At 38.0% G+C, this 21400-nt stretch overlaps 1 protein-coding gene across 2 annotated transcripts; it reads right to left on the bottom strand.

The window, feature by feature from the left end:
* Nucleotides 1-721: 721 nt before the first annotated feature.
* On the bottom strand, nt 722-18461 carry LOC103972733 (uncharacterized). 2 transcript variants are annotated; one of them, XM_065083500.1, is made up of 6 exons: nt 18096-18461; nt 17028-17516; nt 16361-16582; nt 16194-16278; nt 1921-2054; nt 722-1285 (listed from the first exon to the last, which is right to left on the bottom strand). In XM_065083500.1, exons 1-6 carry the CDS (start codon nt 18210-18212, stop codon nt 1025-1027), a joined length of 1308 nt encoding a protein of 435 aa, XP_064939572.1. In that variant the 5' UTR covers nt 18213-18461; the 3' UTR covers nt 722-1024. The 2 variants fall into 2 exon arrangements, with proteins under 2 accessions (XP_064939572.1, XP_064939571.1); XM_065083499.1 differs by having other exon boundaries at nt 1921-2037.
* Between the last annotated feature and the right edge of the window lie 2939 nt (nt 18462-21400).

Here is a 21400-nt window from a genome sequence, read left to right as displayed (position 1 = left end):
AGATCTCCCATCATCTAGACCCGAACTAAGCCGCGACAGCCCCGGGGCCACGGCTTAAAGTATTTTACAACAACAAATCGAGCTTTAACTTGCCATGGCTCAAACTAATTTGTGGGGAAAGATTCATCGAGGCTTAACCTGCATGTAGATTGAATGAATCCGATAATAATACAGCCATGACATTGTTAAAAAGCATGTGAGATAGCAATTCCATAAGGAGACGAGTCATGATGGCGGGAGTAACACCCTCTCCCGATTCCCCCCCATTGTGTCCGTGAAGAAAACAATGAGCTGAGAAGATGCAACTGCAATAGAAATCCCTCGTTAAATTGCTCTTATGCGTATATAATAGAATCTCCTCGTTAGATTGTTCTTTAGGGATGAGATAACTAACCCTCTTGGCAAGGATGCTGGACGCATGAGTAGCACGACCTTGCCGCTGAGAATGGGACAACATTTTACCACCGACAACCATGAAAGCCAAAAAAACCAGTGAAACCCTACTAAAGCTCCTCCCAAGTTTTATCGTATTTTTTTCATGAAATTTAGTTTTGTATAGAGTGCTTGTCTCTCTATAAAATTCACTTCCGTATCATCTATAACGTTACTCAGATACGCGTGTGTTTCAGCATCCTTTTACTTTTTCCACTCCAATTCTGCAAGCTGTAAAAGAAACAGTTGGCTTGGTCCGAAAGCCGAAACCAGGCAGGACAACAAAACCTACGTTCATCCAATCCTCAAATATTGACTGGTGCAGGACAAACAATCCAGAGAAACAGAACATATCTTTCTTCTGACTATCAGAGTTTGGCACTACGGAAACAAGAAATTAAACCAGAGAAAGAAACAGAAAAACGAATGCCTAAACACATCCATCTCGTTACAGGGCATTCTGTATTGAACTAATAGACATCTTCCCCATCTGAACTGCCCTCACTGGTGTCAGGCAGTACAGAGACTACTGCAGAGCAGCAGAAAGACTCTCGGTCCTTGAGGAGAAGACAACTTCCATCTGAATTCCATTTCATATCGCAGACAACAAAATTTGACAGGGGAATATTGACACAACAAGCTCCTGAGGGGCTCCACATGTACAACTGGGAACTGCCGGTGCACAAGACAAGACGGGGGCCAGTAGGGTCCCAGGCTGCCGTTCGAATTGGATCTTTCTGCACCAATACTGTAGCAAGCTCAAGACGTCTAATATCCCATATCCAAAGAATGGTTGGCATGTTGTCATTGCGAGTGAAAACATATTGACTGTCGTTGCTCCATGACAATAGACCTGCAGGTAAGTAATTAATTGACAAAACTTTTTAAATTACTTGCTAAAATCATTAATGTGTGAACTGTGAAATTTAAAAAATTGCTTTACACTAAGAGACCGCATGACTGGCATTCTCTATGGAGAATTAATGCATCTATGTTGTTTTCAGTCTTTCTCACTTTTACAAACAAGCACTAGTAATGAACTTTACATTCTATCTAATGTTGATTGCCACAGTGAATAATTTCCTTCCCAGTGGATTAAATGTGCTCTCCATACTGTGCTACTCATGTGCATGATCCAAGGACTAACATCAACATGCCTGATGCTGGTTCCCTTAGTGACACTAGGAGGCATGACAAATGGAACCACTATTGGCCATACATGTAGAATTAAAAAAATTAATGGTCAGGGCGAGGAGCTCTGATTTGAGATAATGTTTTCAAAGTAAGCCAGTCTAATCAATGAGAACCACAGGATTCAGCGGTCACATGATTAATGTGGCAAAACTTAAGATTATTACTGCAACAAATATCTGACCATGAAGAACTAGAATGAGTGACATCTTCATTTGACAACACATGGATTAAAACTAAGTCAGGAGAGTACTTTCAAATCTCAGCTATAATTAAATTTTAGGAAGCAACACTAACCGATTCCTTGTTTAGGATTGGGTTTATCTGGTGCTGGCTTTTGGAATGGCAAACTGACAGGAAAATCCATAACCTTGTACTTGACTCTGGTGTTCCCCTCGGCAGCACTTTCTGGAACTGAAAATACATAAAGACTTAACAGACATAGGATAAGATGATAAATCAAAGAATTTCTTCATGAATTGTCAAAATGTGAGCCATAAACTAGACGCATTGCCATTCAGACATATTCATATATTGGCTCAAACTTTATCAGTCCAGTTGTATAACAGAATCTTAAAAACCCTCTTCCAACAATTCTACTTCTTTGCAAATGAAACAAATTCCTTAATAGATGGCATTTAGCAAAGTGAACATACTTCTCCTTAATTATATATTTATTAAAATTTTAATATATGAGAACGTCTCGCTTCGCTCAAGCGAGCGCCTTAGATGTTTTGGCACCTTGGCATCTTTTAGCGCCTAGCACCTTTGACTGCACTGTTGAACACTGGCTCGTATTTCAAAGTAATGTAATTACAACCCTCTTAAGGACATATTGTATCAAAGGATACTGAAAACATTCCAACATAGATGGTTTTGAAGTTGCTTGTCAATGAGTATAAGCGAAGGATTAAAATTGGCCTGATACTAGTTTCAGTAATTTATCATACCAGCATTGTACTAATATACCAGGCTCTGCAACCTATACTGCACAGATAAAAATAAAATGGAAAATATATGTTCAATTTTCGAACTATACATTTCAATCAATACTTTGTCAAACAACACTGATTGACATATACCAATCTAAACAGTATTTAAATCCTTGATTATGAGATCAAATATTAGCGTCGGACTAAAAATTAAGAGAAATGGAGTATTGAAACTCTAAGTAGGGTGAGCTATATTTTTATATCATTCTCATCTTTCGACTATCTTTCTTTCCTATATTTTTATATGATTCAAATACAAAGTTCAATCATTCATTTATTTTAATGGTCAAATTGTAGTTGGTAGATTTTCATCACTATGTGATAGGATTTTGGTGTAGTTTGATGACACACTGATGGTGGGACGAGGTAACCAAAAGACATGGAAAATACTAGTTATAGTTTATTTTAGTTTGAAATGTGGAAGACACTAGTTATAGTTTATATTAGTTTGAAATGTGAAAGAATGTTTACAGATATGCCTCCATTGCAATGTATCACAGCACAATTATGTATGAAGCTACCAAGACATCATCACTATTACACCAATTCTCATTCCTAGAAAGATATAGGAGAACATTACCATGGATTTCAATGACTAATGTCTCAAGTGTGCCAGGAAAATCAATAATTATGGTGGTGGCCAGTCGACTGGGTATGCGCACTTCATCACCCTGTTGCACTATGACACTAATAAGCTAGCTGTCAATTTATTTGTGAGCACATAATAAAGCTACATAGCATACAGATGTCTATTGTCTGTAGCCGCCACAACTTGTTTCAAACTTTCAGGTGCATTCTTTTCTCTTTAGAAGGGACAAAGGTTAAGATTAGCACAACATATTGTCCCTAGATAAATGGCAAGTTGAGATGCTCTACTGCAGTTTGAAGATACATTTAAGATGTTATAATGGAGAGGAATTCAAAACCCGCTATGATTCTTGCCATGGGTGGAATCTTCTTAGAATATTTTCTACAACTCCTCCATAATTCATGTGAGCCTTCTCGAGAACCCATTTGGTCAATCACAATTTTCCCTTCCTAATATGGCCTTCTCTGCAGCAATATATAAGGTTGATGTCAAGTTAGAGGATCAACACGATAGCAGAAGACTCTCAATGAATACCTAATAACGACCAAAAATAAGACAAAGACCAAGACTTCAATTGGCAACTATGACTGTTTCACTTTCAAAAGCTACAGGTGGCATAGTGCTTAAAATAAACTCTCTTCTCAACACTATGACCCTTGAGTCTCTTCTCAACACTATGACCCTTTAAATTGTTGGAGCAGATTGGATTTGCAACTTATGATTAGGGTTCTTGCCTAGCGCATCCATGACATCTTTGATGTTTCCAGGCTCAAATATTATTGAGAAGAGCTAGGACTATGCCAATTGGCACTCCAAGCTCATTGAAAACTAGCTTCATGTGCCTATGAAGATCATAAACTGACAACAGTAAATGGATGGAAGACCACAAATTAAACTTCTCATTTGGAGTGATGGGACAAATGATGAGACAACATGCAAGCTAAAAAATCTCTTTTTGATGTTGTCTTCAGTTATTTCCATGTGGATAAGGAAACTTTAAGAAGGGAAAATGTGATGCAAAAAGCATCACCCAAAGCAGTAGCAGAGAGGTGGCAGCAATAAGGAGTAGTGATACTGATATTAGGCAGCAGCATCAGTCCAGTCCCAAACTGGGCAATCTCAACCTTGGTTAGATTAGCGATCCCGGCCGTGGTGAAGCAAAGGGTGTCAACCAAGCTCCTATAGCAGTAGCAGAGAGGCAGCATAAGGGTGAGGTGGCAGCAATGGTCCAGTCCCAAAGTGCACAATAGACAGACTTGGTTAGACTGGACTAGGCATTCTCAGTCACAGACAGACTTGAGTATCTCAGCATCAATTAATATCGGCTGAGGAGCCCCAGGCTCACCCAAACTTCACTGGAGAGATCAAGTACAAATTGGAGGATCATGCAAGCCTTTGTGTCAGGCAAGAAAGGACTTCTGGAAATCCAATGAGAACCAGGGGTTCCTTCCTCTAACTGCATAGTTATGTTCAAATCCCAGATGGATTGTGAAAGAGAGCTGGAATTGATATCAAGGCCAGCCAGAAAAGGAGAGGATTGCAGATGTTGGAAAGCCCACTAAAGGGCATTCAGCCAACGCAATCATAGTAAAAGGCAGCAACCTAATTAAGGATTATTATAGTATTGTTAATAGCAAGGATCGCCATTTCAAGTACTGAACCCATTTTGGTGATCTGGTAAGACTAGTGCATACTGGTCAGTACTAATGTACCATGTGTTGGTACACTAGCACATACTGGTATTTCGGAGAGGAAGAAAAAGAAAGAGAAGAGGAAGGGATGGTAGAGGAAGAAGAGGAAGGAAGGAGAGAAGAAAGGAAGGAGGAAGAAGCAAAGGAGAGGAAGAAAGGCAGGAGGAAGAGAAAGGAAGAAGCACAAGAGAAGAGGAAGAAACACACGAGGAAGAGGAAGGAGGAAGAGAAAGGAAGAAGTATAGAAGGAGAGGAGAAGAGGTGTGACATAGGCAGCTACATGTGGCGAAGGTGTGCGGAGAGGTTGTGACGGACGCATAGGCAGCTGTGTGTGGCGCAGATGTGTGGCGATGTGCGCAGCAGAGGCATTGCGTGGTGACAATGTGCAGCATGCGCAAGAAGATTGAGGACAAAGTTAACTTGGATAGTGCTTTCCTTTTTATATGGACAGACCAGACCGAGAGCAGTCAGCATGCCAATTCATGCCTGGACTGATATGTACTGCCTATTTCGTACCAGTCCGGGTGAAACATCCATCCTTGGTTTAATAGCATGACAATGTGATCAGGAATAAGTGATCAAATAAAGCATTGTGAAATTTTTGGGGACCACTTGAGTATTATCTCGTAAAATTAGTTTCTTCCCCTTTTCAGTCTACTTGTGAGAGGCTTCTGTTCCCAAACTAGATAAATACCAATTAGGGATCATAAGTCTTAACATATTGTAGAATTACACTCATCTTCTTCTTTCCATGCAACTTCACAGTTACAGGCATCCCTCCACCATAACTATCACTAGCAACCTTCTTTATATATCTCAGCTACTATTTACTATCCTCACCACTGTGGCCGCCACTATCATCATTATCACCACCGTTACCTCCTCTACCTTGTATTTTCTTGGAGGCTACTCATCCATGATCACCACTACTTTCACCAATGATGGCTTTAGTGAAGGATGAAGATGAAAATCAGAGTGGCTATATGTATTTTCATTTTAAATTTAAATTAAAAAATAAAGATTATGAATATTCGAGCAATGTATTTCTGCAACCGGCAACAATTCAAAGAGAGTCAATGAGATAAAATTTGGTACTCAATTGTCAATATCAATTAGAAACATTTTTTATACAACTTTAGGACAACATGTAAGGGAAGTTTAGTATATCTAAATAAAAATGGAATCGAGTATATAATTAATACGGATAATGTCTGGGAGGTAAAATTACCCATGACAAAATTCTTTAACACCAGAAGCAAAGACAATGCCCCACTGAGAGTCTGAGACACTAACACAAGATCCCAGATAATGCCTAATAGGAAAATAAGGATGCAAGTGTGAACATCTAACCTTCAGTCAGATTTTGGGACTTCACCAGAAATGCAAAACACAAAACCTAAATCTTATCGGGCCATGCTACAACAATAATAAAAAATCACAACTGAAGGCCAAATACAAAATTCAGTCAGATTTTGGACTTCTTCATAATCTTCTCACATAATCTAAATCATTATCTTAAAGCTTACAATACCAGACATTCAACATTCTTATATATTATCAAACCATGAGTCTTTGATCAATACAAATGACTCTAATAAACTAAGCATCCAGTTTATCAGATGTTTTTTTGTAGAAAATTAGCACTAGTAAAAAATTTGTTGACTTATCTTACATCTAACCTTCAGGTCAACCACCTTAGATAATCAATTGTACTTATGTAAGTACAGAAACACAATTGTTCATAAATAATCTCTCCAAGATTTATCGAAGTTCTAAATAAGAGAATAATAATGTGCAGATCAAGGATTAAAGAGACAATAAAGATAAAAAAAAAGGCTATCCAACGCATTTGAGAAGGTAAAATTGATAGAACCCCAAAGGAATTCTATGTAGATTGATCTTTGAGGGAGATTAAACCTTGGAATGCTATAGGGGTTCCACCCTCCTAGAAGTCGGTCATATGGCTGCAATTGTAGATAGATCTTGTTACCAAAGAGATGGAGGCTACATGCTTATATAGGGCTCCAAACCCTAGCTCTAGGGGCTGCTTCCTAAATGAGTTATCCCTTTTGCCCTCAACCCTAGCCGACCGGCCCAGTAAATTGGGGGGTGCGGCGGCTAGAAAGCCTAAAGGCCCAAATATAAACCCTAGCCACTCTTCTTTATATGATAGAGACGGCTATGTGGGGTTTATTACAATCTCACAGGTTTTTTATTAGCTGCTTCTTGGTTGAGTAGGACCCAACCCTGCTAGGGTCCTATCAAGCCCGCCCTCTCCAAATCAGCCTTGTCCTCAAGGCTGAGGTTCATGAACTCAGGGAACCAAGTCTTCAGCTCCTCATATGATTCTCATGTGGCGTCTTCGAGTGGTAAATTATTCTAATGCACTAGTACTTCAGCAGAGGGATGTCGGCGACGCATCACGATTCTACGATCGAGGATGGCTTGTGGTTGGGCTTAAATATCTCTATCATCAGTGGTGTTGGGCAGTTGGATCTGGGGTGACTTGTATTCTCCCAACTTGGGCTTCAAGCATGACATGTGGAAGACAAGATGAATTTTGGCATCCTCGGACAATTTAAGTCTGTACGTCATGGCTCCAATTCGCTCTGTGATCTGATAGGGCCCATAAAAACATGGGGATAGCTTCATGGTGGCTCATGTGTTGATGGAGAGTTGCTTGTATGGCTGTAGGCGAAGGAAAACCCAATCTCCTACTGAAAATTCTCTTACGCTTTGTCGTGTGTCAGCTTGCTACTTCATTCTGGCTAGAGCGATAGAGAGATTATCCTGTAGCAGCTGTAGGAGTTTATCCCTGTCAATTAAATCTTGGCCGACCTGATCTACCTTGGCCAAGCCAATTATATACTTTGGAATCACAGGGGCCGACCGTCCATATAGTGCTTCATACGAGGCATATTTTGTAGATGAATGATATGTAGTATTATACCACCATTCGGCCCAAGGAAGCCATTTCACCCACTCCTTTAGCCAGTCACTTGTGAAACACCGAAGGCATGTCTTTAAACATCTGTTCACCACCTCTGTTTGGTCGTCAGTTTGTGGATGATATGCTGTGCTCATCTTGAGTTTGGTGCCCTGTAACTAAAATAACTCGGTCCAAAATTTACTGGTGAAGATCCTGTCACGATCACTTACAATGGACCTTGGCATCCCATGCAATTTAACAATATTTTCTATGAAAATCTGAGCAACACTAGTAGCGATGTAGGGATTTCGCACAGCACAAAAATGAGCATATTTCGTAAGTCGATCAACCACTACGAGGATTATGCTTTTACCTTTGAAAGGTGGCAGCCCTTCGATGAAGTCCATGGAGATGTCAGTCTACACCGAGTCCGGTATGGGTAGTGGTTGTAGCTTCCCAAGACTCGCCACTGTTTCACCCTTTTGCTGTTGACATACATCACATTATGCCACATATTCAGAAATATTTTTTTCATCCCTCTCCAATAAAAGTTTTGCTTCACTCTTTTGTAGGTTCTCATAAATCCGAAGTGCCCTACTAAAGGTATGGGGTGCATTTCGTACAGAATGATTTTGATACAAGAGGAGTCAGGTATAGGCATAATGCGACCTTTGTAGCGTAGATCCCTCGAATCCCAAGTGTAGTGGGCTATTGCGCTTGGATCCTCCCCCAATTTTTTTATGATGTTGCTGATCTCTGGATCCTTCTTTCATTCCTCCTTAATATCCTCGAGGAAACCAGTGGTAGGAAGGGAGATGACTAAAAATTTAGTTTGCTCAGGTAGCCGTGAGAGTCCATCTTCAATAACGTTTTCTTTTTTTTTGTAAATAATTTCATAATTAAATCCTAGAAGTTTGGTTATCCATTTTTGCTGCTCAAGGGATGATATCTTCTGCTCCAAAAAGTACTTGAGGCTTTTATGGTCGATTTTAATTTGAAATCATCGGCCAATTAGGTAGGGTCTCCACCTTGTTACTGCGTGGACAATGGCGAGCATCTCCTTATCATATATTGATATTTTTTTATGGGAGGGAGACAATGTCTTGCTGTTGTATACGAGTGGTCGACCATCTTGCATGAAAACGACTCCAATTTTGACTTCAGATACGTCGGCCTCAATGATGAAGGGTCGGTTGAAATCTGGTAGCGTTAGCACCGGCATCGTCATCATGGCTGCCTTAAGTTTGTCGAAGGCAGCGAAGGCTTTGTCCGACCATTGGAAGGCGTCTTTTTTCAGTAGAGACGTGAGAGATGCACTGATCTTCCCATAGTCCTTCACAAATTTTCGGTAGTAGCCCGTTAGCCCAGGGAACCCGCGCAATAATTTCACATTTGTAAGTTTCGACCAACCCTGCATTGCTTCAATTTTTGTTGGGTCTACCGTAACTCCTTCTGATATTATGTGCCCAAGGTACTCTACTTTTTGCTGGAGAAAGCTGCACTTTGGTTGCTTAACAAAAAGAGTATTCTCCCGAAGGATTGTCAAAACAATCTGTAAATGCTGAAAGTGAGTCTCAAGAGAAGGGCTGTAAATAAGAATATCATCAAAAAATACTGATACAGATTTGTGAAGAAAGTTCCGAAAAATATCGTTCATGAGATTTTTTAAGGTTGAACGAGCATTAGTGAGTCCAAAAGGCATTACCAAGAATTCATAATGGTCGTTATATGTGCGGAATACAGTTTTTGGAATGTTGTCTTCACATATACCCGAATTTGGTGATAACCGGATCGGAGGTCCAACTTCGTAAAGACTCGAACTCCTTTTAACTCATCAAGAAGTTCATCCACCACTGGTATTAGGTACTTGTCCTTGACGGTGATGTCATTTAAAGCTCGGTAGTCGATGCACATCCGTCAAGTTCCATCCTTCTTGGGTACAAGTAGCACCAGTGAGGAATAGAGGCTGCAACTTGGCCGAATCATCCCTGTTTCAAGCATCTCCTTTACAATCTTTTCAATTTCATCCTTCTGGAGGTGAGGATAATGGTATGTTGGTGGTTTGCCCGGAAGAATTAGAATCCGATGGTCATGTTGCCGAGTAGGAGGAAGACCGCGCGGTTCAGCAAAAATGTCGACAAATTCAGCAAGCAATTGGGCGAGATTTTGATCTTCAATTTCTATTTTCTTCCCCTTTGGTTGCTGCTAGAGATGCATCAAAAAGCCACCATTTACCTTGTGTAAAACTTTCTCCATTCGTTGGGTCGAAATGATGATTACGTTGCTTCCGCGCTTCCCGCGTAAAATGATATGTTTACCTTTGCAATAGAATTTCATAATTAATTTGGAAAAATTCCAAGAGACGTCATCTAGCGTCGTCAGCCATTCTATGCCAAGCACGGCCTCATAATCATCAATTGGTAGGAGAAAGAAGTCGGCAACAATTTCTTGGTCTTGCAGTAATAGTTTCACCTGCGGCCATCTTTGGTCGGACTTTAGGATTCTGCCGTCAACGACCTTTACGTCGAACTTGCTGCAACCTTCGATGTGGAGCGTCATCCGAGCAGCAACCTTACTGTTTAGGAAGTTATTAGTGCTGCCCGTGTCGATGAGAATAGTGATTAGTTGTTGTTTAAGAAGGCCTCCAACTTTCATCGTTTGCGGGTTTGAGTAGCCGGCTAGTGCGTGTACTATAAAGTCGGTTGATTGTGGCTCTTCTTCCACATCTTCTTCTTCATGTTTAAGGCTCTCTTCTGGATGTTCAATGACCTCTTCTACTGGTTCAATCACAAGAAGTCTCCCTTTTTTACAGCGATGCTCGCGGCTCCACGGCTCGTCACAATGCCAACATAACCCCTTTGCAGATCGCTCCCGAAGCTCTTCTCTTATCAACTTTTTTGGTCCAGGGGCTTGGCTGATAGTAGGGGGGCTAAGGGCTTTAGTATTGCTAGTCGAGGAGCGACCCTAGTCCTACAGGCTTCATGGTTCAATCGCTCCTCTTGAAGTCGTGCGAAAGAGATGGCTGCCATAAGCATGTACGGTTGTCGCGCTTTAACTTCTCCCCTGATCTCCGGCTTCAAGCCCTCAATAAAGGTCCCCAATAGCTGTTTTTCAGACCAATCACGAGTTTGATTAGATAACCTTTCAAACCTAGTTTGGTACTCCTGAATGGTGGCGGTTTATCGGATCTTTACTAGTTGTCCGTCAATGTTCTTATAATCAGTTGGTCCGAAGCGGATCGGTAGTCCTTCTTTGAATTGTCACCATGAGAGGACTCTATGAGTGTGTTCAAACCAGTCAAACCACTGAATGGCATCCCCTTCAAGATGTATCGCAACTTCCACCATAGATGTGTCCGCAGTTTTGTGGTACCAAAAATATCGCTCCACGCACGAGATCCAACCAATTGTGTAACATCCCTCATTTCTAAATTTTCGTATAAGTTTCTAGTTGTAATGTAAGTATCTATTTTAAATTTGATAAAAGAGCCAAAGTATGAATATGAGAACTTATTCATAAGATTTGGGGGGTTTGTTCAAAAAAAAAATCTGAGGACCTAATCGTAAATATAATAATACAAGGACTAAACTGCAAAATGCACAAAATTACAAATCTCACTGTTTAAGCCTCTCTGCCTTCGTTCTTAAGGAACCAGAGAAGGCAGCTGCGTGGAAGAACAGAGAAAGAAAGAAAGAAGAAGAGAAAAAAAAGGGGGAAGAAGAAGAAGAAAAAATTTGGGGCTTTGAGGTTTTTGCTCAAACCTTCTCATTTAGGGTCATAATTCTCAAAGGCAAGTGTTGTAATCCCATCCTACAGAATTATTAGTCTTTGATCTCATATTTATTCTGAATTATTCGAAAGATTTCAACCTAGAACCTGATATTTCTCTTGTTAGATACAAAAATCATGGATCTGAAATTTTTTCGATAAACTGACCCCTTTACATTGTTTCAGCCATAATTTTTAGCACCAAACATGGATTTAGGCAGGACCTTATTCATTTGAAAGTAGACTCTTATACCTTTCTTTTGACACTGATTTTGAAAATTTTGGACACCGAATACTTACTCAAACGTCTGTTTCAAATGAGCCTATAGATGCTGCAAAACAGGGATCAAAATTTCTGACCTTTTGATACTAAAATGCCTATAAGTCCCTGTTGGAAATTCTGATTTGTACCAAACTGATTTCATTTGAAACTAGACTTGTAAACCTTTCTTTTGATATATAGATTGAAAAATTTGGAATTCAAATGCCTATTCTGCTATCTGTTGATTCCGCCCTATGGATTCTGCAAAACAGTGATTTAGTTTTTGACTTTTGGTCACTAAATCAATGGTAACTCTTTGTTGGAAACCTTGATTCGTATGAAACTTATTTCATCGGAAAATATATTGATATATCTTTCGACAGTAGCTTTCTTAAGGGTATTGGAGCATAATTGATAATCTGAAATATTTGTCCAATGTGCCTCTTGAATTCTGTCAGAAATCGAGCTTTGGTCGATTTCGCGTATTCTGTTTCATTCGTTTGGAAATAGATTCCATTCAGTCCCCTTAGCTCAATTGAGGCTTATGTTAATGCTTGAATTCTGGTTTGCTCTTGTCTATAAATTATTTATATTCTTGAAATATTTTGTGTAACATTTATGCTATATCGCATTGACTCATATAGGCACATGTATATCCCATTGTTCCGCATTTGCTTTCGATATGTGCCTATTCTAGTTTCATTCCTTTGGTTATTGAATTCATCTAACCTTCTTATTTGAATTGAGCTATATATGATTGCTTGGAATCCGTGTATACTCTTGCTTTCATTTCATTCCAAATCTGAATACATTTGTGAGAGATTGTTACTTGCATCGTATTGACTCGTAAAGGCACATGTACATTTTGTTGTTCCGCGTGTGCTTCCGATATATGCTATTTATTGTTCATACTGCCCTTTTGTACTCTGGTGTTGTGGGATAATGTGAACCTTTGTCAGAAATGATAAAGGGAGTTATGCATAGAGCCTGTGATGCTCTGCCGGCCCCCTCTGACTTCACCTAGACGTGGGTAGATGGAGCTCCCAGACGTGGGAGACTTCTGTCTGGTGGTCATTCAGAAATGGACGAATCACATTTTGTCTGTGGTCCCACTACACCTTATGTATGTTTGATATGATATCCAAAGCTTTGGTTATGTGTTTTTGTACATGCTTTGGATAAGAATGATATGAATGCAACGTCAAATACGACGTTTGAGCTTCTGTTTGGTATTTATTATTGATATGCTCCGAAATGTTCCATAAGCCGTTGATATGCTCCGGAACATTTCATACGCCACTGATAAGCTCCGAAACATTTCATTTGTTATTTATATGCTCTGAAATGTTTCATTCATTGTTGATATGCTTCGAAATGTTCCATACGCCGTTGATATGCTCCGGAACATTTCATACACCATTGATAAGCTCTGAAATGTTTCATTTGTTATTGATATGCTCCGAAACATTTCATTCGTTGCTGATATGCTCCAATCACTCTATGCCCCATTTGTTATGAACCAAATATGTTTGATTGAAATGACATTTGTGATTCTGCACCTAATGATATTACGTCTATGAATTCTTATATTCTGCCTTGCATTTTGAAACTTTATCTCTTTGGAAATTGTCCTCTTTTGACATGGATATGTTAGTCACTTGCTGAGCTTTATATGCTTACCCCGTTGTTGTATAAATTTTTCAGGATAGCTTGTCGCTTGCTTAAATGTTAAGATTGGGCTGAGGCAGTGGAAAGCTAAAAGATTTTGGGCAGATCTTTATTAGTATATATGTTTTTGTTGTATAAGCACACTCTGCATCTAATAAAATGTTGACGATAAATCTAAACTTGTGGATTTTGTATAAGTTTAAAGGACCTCTCATGTTTAAGATTCCGGAATGTTAAGTTTAATTCGTGTAACGATATGAACTTATGGTAAACGTTGGTTTTGTGATTGCACAGACTCCCACACTTGTGAATTTATGTTGTGGTTATTATTTTGGTGAGTTGGGTTCAGATTTTATGAATCATCGAGCGATATGTTGTATGTTTATGAACTGCACAGGGTTTATAAATTTGTAGATTATAGAGGAGAAATTTTGATCTGAATGTTTTCTTAGTGACCTCAAATGTTAGTTTGGATCCTAGATTGGTTTGTGGTGAAATTTTTAATATCATGGATATTTTGAGGGGCGTGACAAATCGGGTCTCCTTCTTCCCATCCAGGGAAGTCCACCCTCATGCGTGGACAGTAGGGATCGGTCACAGAGCCTCCCCTCTCCTGGAAGTCGTCTCTTCGGTCAGAGCTCTCTCCTTAATGTGATTTCTTCGGGCTTAGTGGTCGGCCCAAACTGAGTTCGGTAAAGAGAGTCTGAATCTTATCCTTCATTCACGTCTCGAAGGCTTCGAATTTAGTATTGATTGCCTCCTCAGATGCCATAGTATACGCCTCCAAATCTGTAATGTTAAGATCTCTCTTTTGTTGTCAGGTTAAAGGCATATATCGGTTAAGAGAAGTGGTGGCCAAAAGGGTTGGTGGATTAGTGTATGTAAGAGCAAAATTGTCGTCGAAGAAACAGCGATTTCAAGATAAAATTTCCAGCAATAATCGAGAGATTTAAGGAGGGAATTTAACAGTAAAATCTCGGTTTAAATAACAGCAATGATGACAAATTTGATCAAAAAGATTTCAGCAGTATAACAGCAAGGAAATCGGTGCAAGTTGTGATAGCAGAATTCTCATCGAAAAATTTCAACGGTTTGCGATGAAAATTTGCAGCAACACAAGAACGTTTTAGAGATGAATTCCTCAATAGATCAATCACAGATGGAAGCAAGACAATCTATAAAGCGTATAAAAAATTTTGTTCAAAAAGGATAGCAAGTAAATCGATTAAAGGCAACAATATGCGGCTGAAATTTTCTATAGCAATTCTTCTCCGTAAAGATGATAACTTTTACGGTGAAAGGAATTCGTAGCATGGGATAGATAAAAAAACTTCTTCTTGGTAGTTTGAATGAAAAATTATAGTAGCAAAAGATATTGGTGATAGGAGAATACCAGATCTCTTGATGCAATTAGAGGTGACGACAGTAGATTGATTTAATCTACGCAGAAGATGACGATGGAGATGGCGACGTCAAGAGCAATTGTGGGAATTGCTTGGCTAGTGGTGGGCGACAAGGGTGGCAGCAAAAGCAGCAAGATCGCTGCTCTGATACCAGATGATAGAACCCAGAGGAATTCTATGTAGATTGATCTTTGAGGGAGATCAAATCTTAGAACGCTACAGGGGTTCCACCCTCCTAGAAGTCGGCCATATGGCTACAATTGTAGATAGATCTTGTTCCCAAAGAGATGGAGGCTACATGCTTATATAGGGCTCCAAACCCTAGCCCTAGAGGCTACTTCCTAAGTGAGTTACCCCTTTTGCCCTCAACCCTAACCGACTGGCTCAGTAAAATGGGAGGCGCGACGACTAGAAAGTCCAAAAGCCCAAATATAAACCCTAGCCACTCTTCTTTATCGGATAGAGGCGGCTAGGTGAGGTTTATTACAATCTCACATGTTTTTTATTAGCTGCTTCTTGATTGAGTAGGACCCAACCTTGCTAGGGTCCTATTATAAATATACATAACCTTCTCCCGCTATGAAGATACTAAACAAAAATACCAAGAGTTTATTCTCAGGCCCAAGAAAATCTATGATTAACTTTGATTACAACTAATAATGTGCAGTACACAAACACCATTTGGCTCAAAATTCAGATGCAGGTACATATAAAATTAATAAAGTTCCAAGATCATTAAGCAAAGTCTCCAAACTTCTAGCATCATGCCAACGAAAGAGATACAACACATCTTTACAAACAAATTTTTTTCCATCAATGAAAGAAGAATTTTTATGTGTTTCTAAAATTCAAAAAAAAAATGTTACAAAGATTGTTCGGACATTATGGCTTTTGGTTGTTGTTATTATTATTGCACTACAAGTCAATAACATAGACAATATATAATGTGAGAGCTGAGAAGTAACTCCCAATGCAAAATCTACTCAAAGAATATAATGAATTATTTTTTCTTGATTCTTAGATGCAAAATCATGTAAAATACAACCAAAACTGAACTTCAAGAATAAGAGCAGGGATCATGAATATAATCATCTAGCATTCGTTTTGTTAGGGACGCATCCAGTTTGCATGATTTTACATGATTAAAAAGCAAAGAATTCTTCAGTGATCTAACTTCTGCAAATCATCATGCTTAAGCATTTTGGTCATAGTTCTTATGCGATAACCAGAAATTATAATCAAAACAGTTCATACATCATAATTCTTACCAGGGCAGTTGCCTTGAATATTATGAAGAAAGTTGTCACTCAGATATAATTCAGACATATCAAGTTGCAATGGTTCATCAACTTCCTACATAAATATACATACATGTTTCAGATATAAACTATTTGTTAGTCTGACAAACAACAACACAAGAGAAGTAGAATTTTACCTTGAAAACAACTGCATTACAAGGACTGCGAATGGTTGTTACATGTGTGAATTCAGCAAAAGTTTTCCAGGTCAAGTGGTTGAGAGCCCTTAATATCTGATCAAAACTACCGACAGCTAAAAACTGGCCACATGGGGACCAGGCAACAGTTTTGACCCCTAAACCACTCTCATATGCCTGATACTTGAACAGGCATCTCCCATCTGGAGAATAAATCAGAACCTGTATCATGCACAGCATTATCAGCAAATGCGTATGTTAGATGGGCTTGCAAATTACAAAATATAGAAATAGAAGCTTTACATGCAGGAGATAGAAAAACAAGAAAGCAATCAATTCTCCAGATATAGGAATACAAAATGTTTATGAGAAATTTGCCTTTTCTTGACACTATAGCATATTATTAAGACTACAGATCAGACTACATGTAGTCTAACAAGATTTACTTAACACTTATCTACAGTAGGGCCATAAGAATTCTAAAGCGCATCTTATCAATAAATTGCCCTTCAAGGAAACTATCATTCTGTAGTTGTTCTCAAAACCAACTTCTCAAAATAAAACTACTAAAATTCTTGGTCTGAAGAAACGAATAAAGAACAGAAAACATGGAAGTTATATATAATAAGACTACCAAAGCTCCTAAAAAAATCACAAAATTGACTACCTTATATTCAAGAAGAGAGTCCCAGATCACGATGGAACTGTCATCTGGGGACCATTCAATGCCTGCTAAATCTATTGTGTCAACAGCAAATGTGCCCATAATTTCCCATGTATGACAGGAAAGCAAATTAATATAATCTTTGCAATCACGCCTCGTACATACAGCAGCAAACTTTCCATCTTGAGTAAAAGAAACACCTTTTGAAGCATGTTTTGGCCACTGCACATGAACACAGGCAGTGTTAAGCAGTGACCAAACAGTCAACCTCACTTGAAACTCTGATGTGGTCAGTATGTGACGGCTGTCAGGGCTCCATCGTGCATATGCGATTCCAGCAGGGCCTTCATCTATTTTGCAGGTCCATTCTGGTTGTGTTAACGACCATGCTTGTACCACTGGTCTTTTGTGGAGACCGCAGAGTATGTATTCTGAGTCCAGGGCCCATTCAATGTAACTTATTTTGTCAACACATGAATAGAGTTGTATAACCTGCATCAAGATGTAAGAAGAGTATATCAATTGAAATATGACAAGGGAAAGAGCACAAAGAAAAAAAATAAAAAAAGGATATATGTTTTCCCAATAACAGCTGAAAGATGAGTTTTTCTTTTCTCATCGTTCTTTAGTTGGTTGATTGGATGCATGGAGTCATGCTTTGTCCTAATTCCAATAATTGGCTCAGCAGCATGTTAAGCTCACTAAAGAGAAAGAAAATGGCTTTCTGCAGTAGTCATAAAGTCAGCTCCATTCATCATAAATAAGTTTACCAACATTAGCTAATAATTTGCTATCATCCCTTTTAGGAATCTGAAGATAATAGCATAAGAAATAAGACTTGTAAGCTAAAACAAAGAGAGAGGGTCCATGATAAAATTATCCACAACATTACGCATAAAATTTTATTGACGGAGATGCTATTGTCTGCGTTCAATCTCATCGTCTGAAGAATTTAAGCCAACTAAAAAAGTATATGTCGCTTTGAGATGAAAGAAAGAACAGTAATTCGCAATTTCCACTTGTACATTTTATAAATAAACCGCAATGAGATGCCGCAATCGACTTGTTTACCTTGAGAGAGACGACATCGCGGATGACAAGGCGGTAATCGACAGCAACAGCGAGGTACCGGGAGTTGGGGGAGAAGCAGCAAGGGCCCGTTTGCTTGTAGGCGTCCGTGAACTCCATCGATCCAGCGGAGAGATCGGATCTGTGAGAGGAAACCCTAAGAGACGGCGATCGGGGCTGTGATCGCTGCGAGATGGGGAGTTGGGGCGCGCATCGAGAGCCTAAGCGGAAACCCTAAGAGGGAAGAGGTGGAAGCCCGTCCGTTTACATACCCCACTCGCTCTTTCTGTTTGGAATGGGAGGGCGCGGCGCGGCGCGGCGCAACAGAGAGGAGAACAATTCGAACAATTTTACAATGACAATATGCTGTATGCACTCATGTCCGTGTTTAAATATCTAAAACATATTTTTATCATTCAAATCAATTAATTTATACGTTGTTTTCTTCTCTATTTTCCTTGGTGGCATTGGAGTTCCCTTTTTATTTTCTTCGATACTTATTTGCAATAGTTAATTTAAGTTAAACATATAAAAGAATTAACTTTGTTAAGCCATCAGAAAATATTAAGTGTCAGCGAGACAACCATAGAGGTGACTGACTCTCCCACGAAATCAGCATCGTCAGATTCAATTTCCAAAGTGTCATTATTGATAGAATACTTGATGCTCTCAAAGTTGACCGTCAGCTTATTATATATAATACCAGATGAACCCGCAACAGTTCAAAATAGAACAACCGTATCACAGATTGATAGATCGATCATGATAAGCCCCATTAGCATGCGGCTTCACTCATCGTGCAATAGGTTTTTTCCATGGCACTGGTATTGGGTACTGATCACCCCTCTTACCTTGAGATATATGGAAATCCATCTCAATCATCACATAAATAATTGCTCAGTAAACAATAGAGTATCAAGAAGGCTGCACAATAAGAGCTTTTTCTTTTAGTGAGAAGAGCATTATTCTTCCCACCAGTTACTGAAGTGTCCAAATCTAATGTCCAATTTACACTCATAGAGGGACCATATTCTTTTAGAAATTTAATGATTAATATATATATATATATATATATATATAGTTTTGATTTTTTTTTCAAAAAAAAAAAAGAAGAGCTTTTCATTAATTTAAAGACATAAGACACGCTTAGCTATGCAGATCAAAGCTCAAAAAGGAGGACAAAACTGAAAACCGATTTGATCTCTAAATCCCGTCATCCTAATTTCACTTCATAAAATCAATTAGCATAGCGATTAATTTCTCTAAAAACATGTGCGATTTTACACACTTAAATTTTGTTTAAACATTCAAAAAGGTTTCCAACAAAATTGGTGTATTTTCAAAGTGATTTTTCCTCCTTACTAAGGATGCTAACGATCTGTTTGGCATCAATTTTAACCTCTGTACGAGAAACAACCTCTGCAATAGCCACCTGAATGTCTTCCATAATAGCAAATACTTAATTGTATAAGCTTCCCCCCTCGTTTGGCATCCAACCACTATGTGTTCCCCTTCTTCATCGGTTGGTTAGCTAAAAAAAACTCACTCCACCGATCTCCAAGGATTCATCCTAATCACAGTTTGGAAATTATGGATTTTGATTTGATAAAATCTGAAACCAAAATCAAACTAATAAGGGCCAATTTGGAATCGAAAATGGAACCTTCGGTTTTGGTTCTGGTTGGATTATAGTTAAAAATGATAATTTTTTTTTATATTTTTTTAATTATAATTTTATTTTAAAATTTAAAAAATTTTAATGTACATCCATAATAAGTGTAAATGTGTAATGACTTGACCAAAAAATTTAGATATAAAATTAGATAAAACTATAAATATTTAATTGCTATCAGACATTGTGATAGCCCCTTCGATTGATATGTCGAATAGGAGATCGTTGTCTTCATGGATTTTCTCTTAGTTTTGTTTTGTTATCTTTGTTTAATTGAATGCTTGAGTTTCAACTAATTCAAAAGTAATACTCAATCTAATTTTATATGGAATCTATCCTCTCATGCTAAAGGCTTATTCGACAACTATTATTGATACTAGAGTCGCTAGTATTTAATATACGTTCTTTGTTAAAATTAAAAATATTATTATGTATAACGCTTATCATTTAAGAATAAAAAAGTTCATACAGTATCACTAAACTTCAAAAGAAGTTATTAGATACATGTTAGGCTCGAAGTTCTAGCCTGAGGATCCCCTTGGATTTTTTTATTTTTTTTATCTTTGTAGTAATAGAATACTCTCTTAAAAATTTTACTATCCTCACTAAATTGATCTAATGATATAGAAGTTTCATAGGTACCATGCTTTTTGTTATAGCTAGTACTATAATAGTCATACAAGTTAATGATTATTTTTTTAATATTTCTAATTTTATCAACATCTACGGTAAATGGATGGTTTTATAATTATACTATTTTATTGATCTTGAATTTATAAGTGGTTGTTAATAGTCTTGAGTTAGTTTTGGGTTTTGTAGTCTTATCAAGTGATATGTTGAAGGATTATGAATTCGATAGGATTTATAGTGTGTGAATGAAAATTAAATACCTTTTATATCCTCAAATTTTATGTTTTGAATCCCAAGTTTATTTTACGATATATTAACATCTCTTGGATATTATTTTGGGATATGATAAAATAATTTTTCAAATTTCAAAAGTACCTTATAGAAAAATACAAGATTACTACTATATAATAGAATCTGTAACCTTCATTTTCTTATTTCCTTATCCCTTCTCTCAATTTTTATATTATCCTTTTCTTACAAGTCTAAATTTTTATTTATTCATTTTAAAAAATATTTTATATTATATGATTATTTTATGTTATATTTAGACTATATATATTTAAAATATAGTTTTTATGTCAAACACTTAAAACATTTGCACGTTTACTCAAATCTCTTTCTCCAAATATATATCAAAAAATATAAATGTATTCTTAAACGTAACCTTAGATCTTTCTTGAGCATCCAAAACCACAAAAGGTATGGATACCAATTTTTTCAAAATAAGACAATCAGCTTGGGATAATTTAGATAAGCTTAGTTACCATTTTAATTTGGATTCCTTGAATGTTCAATTTAAAACGTAGAAAAGGGGAGATGACATGGAGAAATCATAGCATCGAGGTAATTGAACAACAAAAATAACACCTAAGAAATATTAAAGGATGCACAGATAGTTTGTCTAATAGTACGAGAGTGTCACTTAGAAAAAAAATTATTTAAAAATAAAAGTATCGTGACTGGTGAGTCAGCACGGTTTGGTCCGCGTATCGACATCGAGAACTTC

Source organism: Musa acuminata, chromosome BXJ1-9, assembly GCF_036884655.1.
Source record: "Musa acuminata AAA Group cultivar baxijiao chromosome BXJ1-9, Cavendish_Baxijiao_AAA, whole genome shotgun sequence".
Lineage (NCBI taxonomy): Eukaryota > Viridiplantae > Streptophyta > Magnoliopsida > Zingiberales > Musaceae > Musa > Musa acuminata.
Note: the sequence above shows the minus strand (reverse complement) of the source record. Positions and strands in the feature narration are given on the sequence as shown.

Coding starts and splice junctions, on each gene's coding strand:
- LOC103972733 (XM_065083499.1), bottom strand. CDS start 18,212: ATGGAGTTCACGGACGCCTACAAGCAAACGGGCCCTTGCTGCTTCTCC. Junction 17,517..18,095: donor GCGATGTCGTCTCTCTCAAG/GTAAACAAGTCG, acceptor ATCTTGATGCAG/GTTATACAACTCTATTCATG. Junction 16,583..17,027: donor ACTCTCTTCTTGAATATAAG/GTAGTCAATTTT, acceptor TGCATGATACAG/GTTCTGATTTATTCTCCAGA.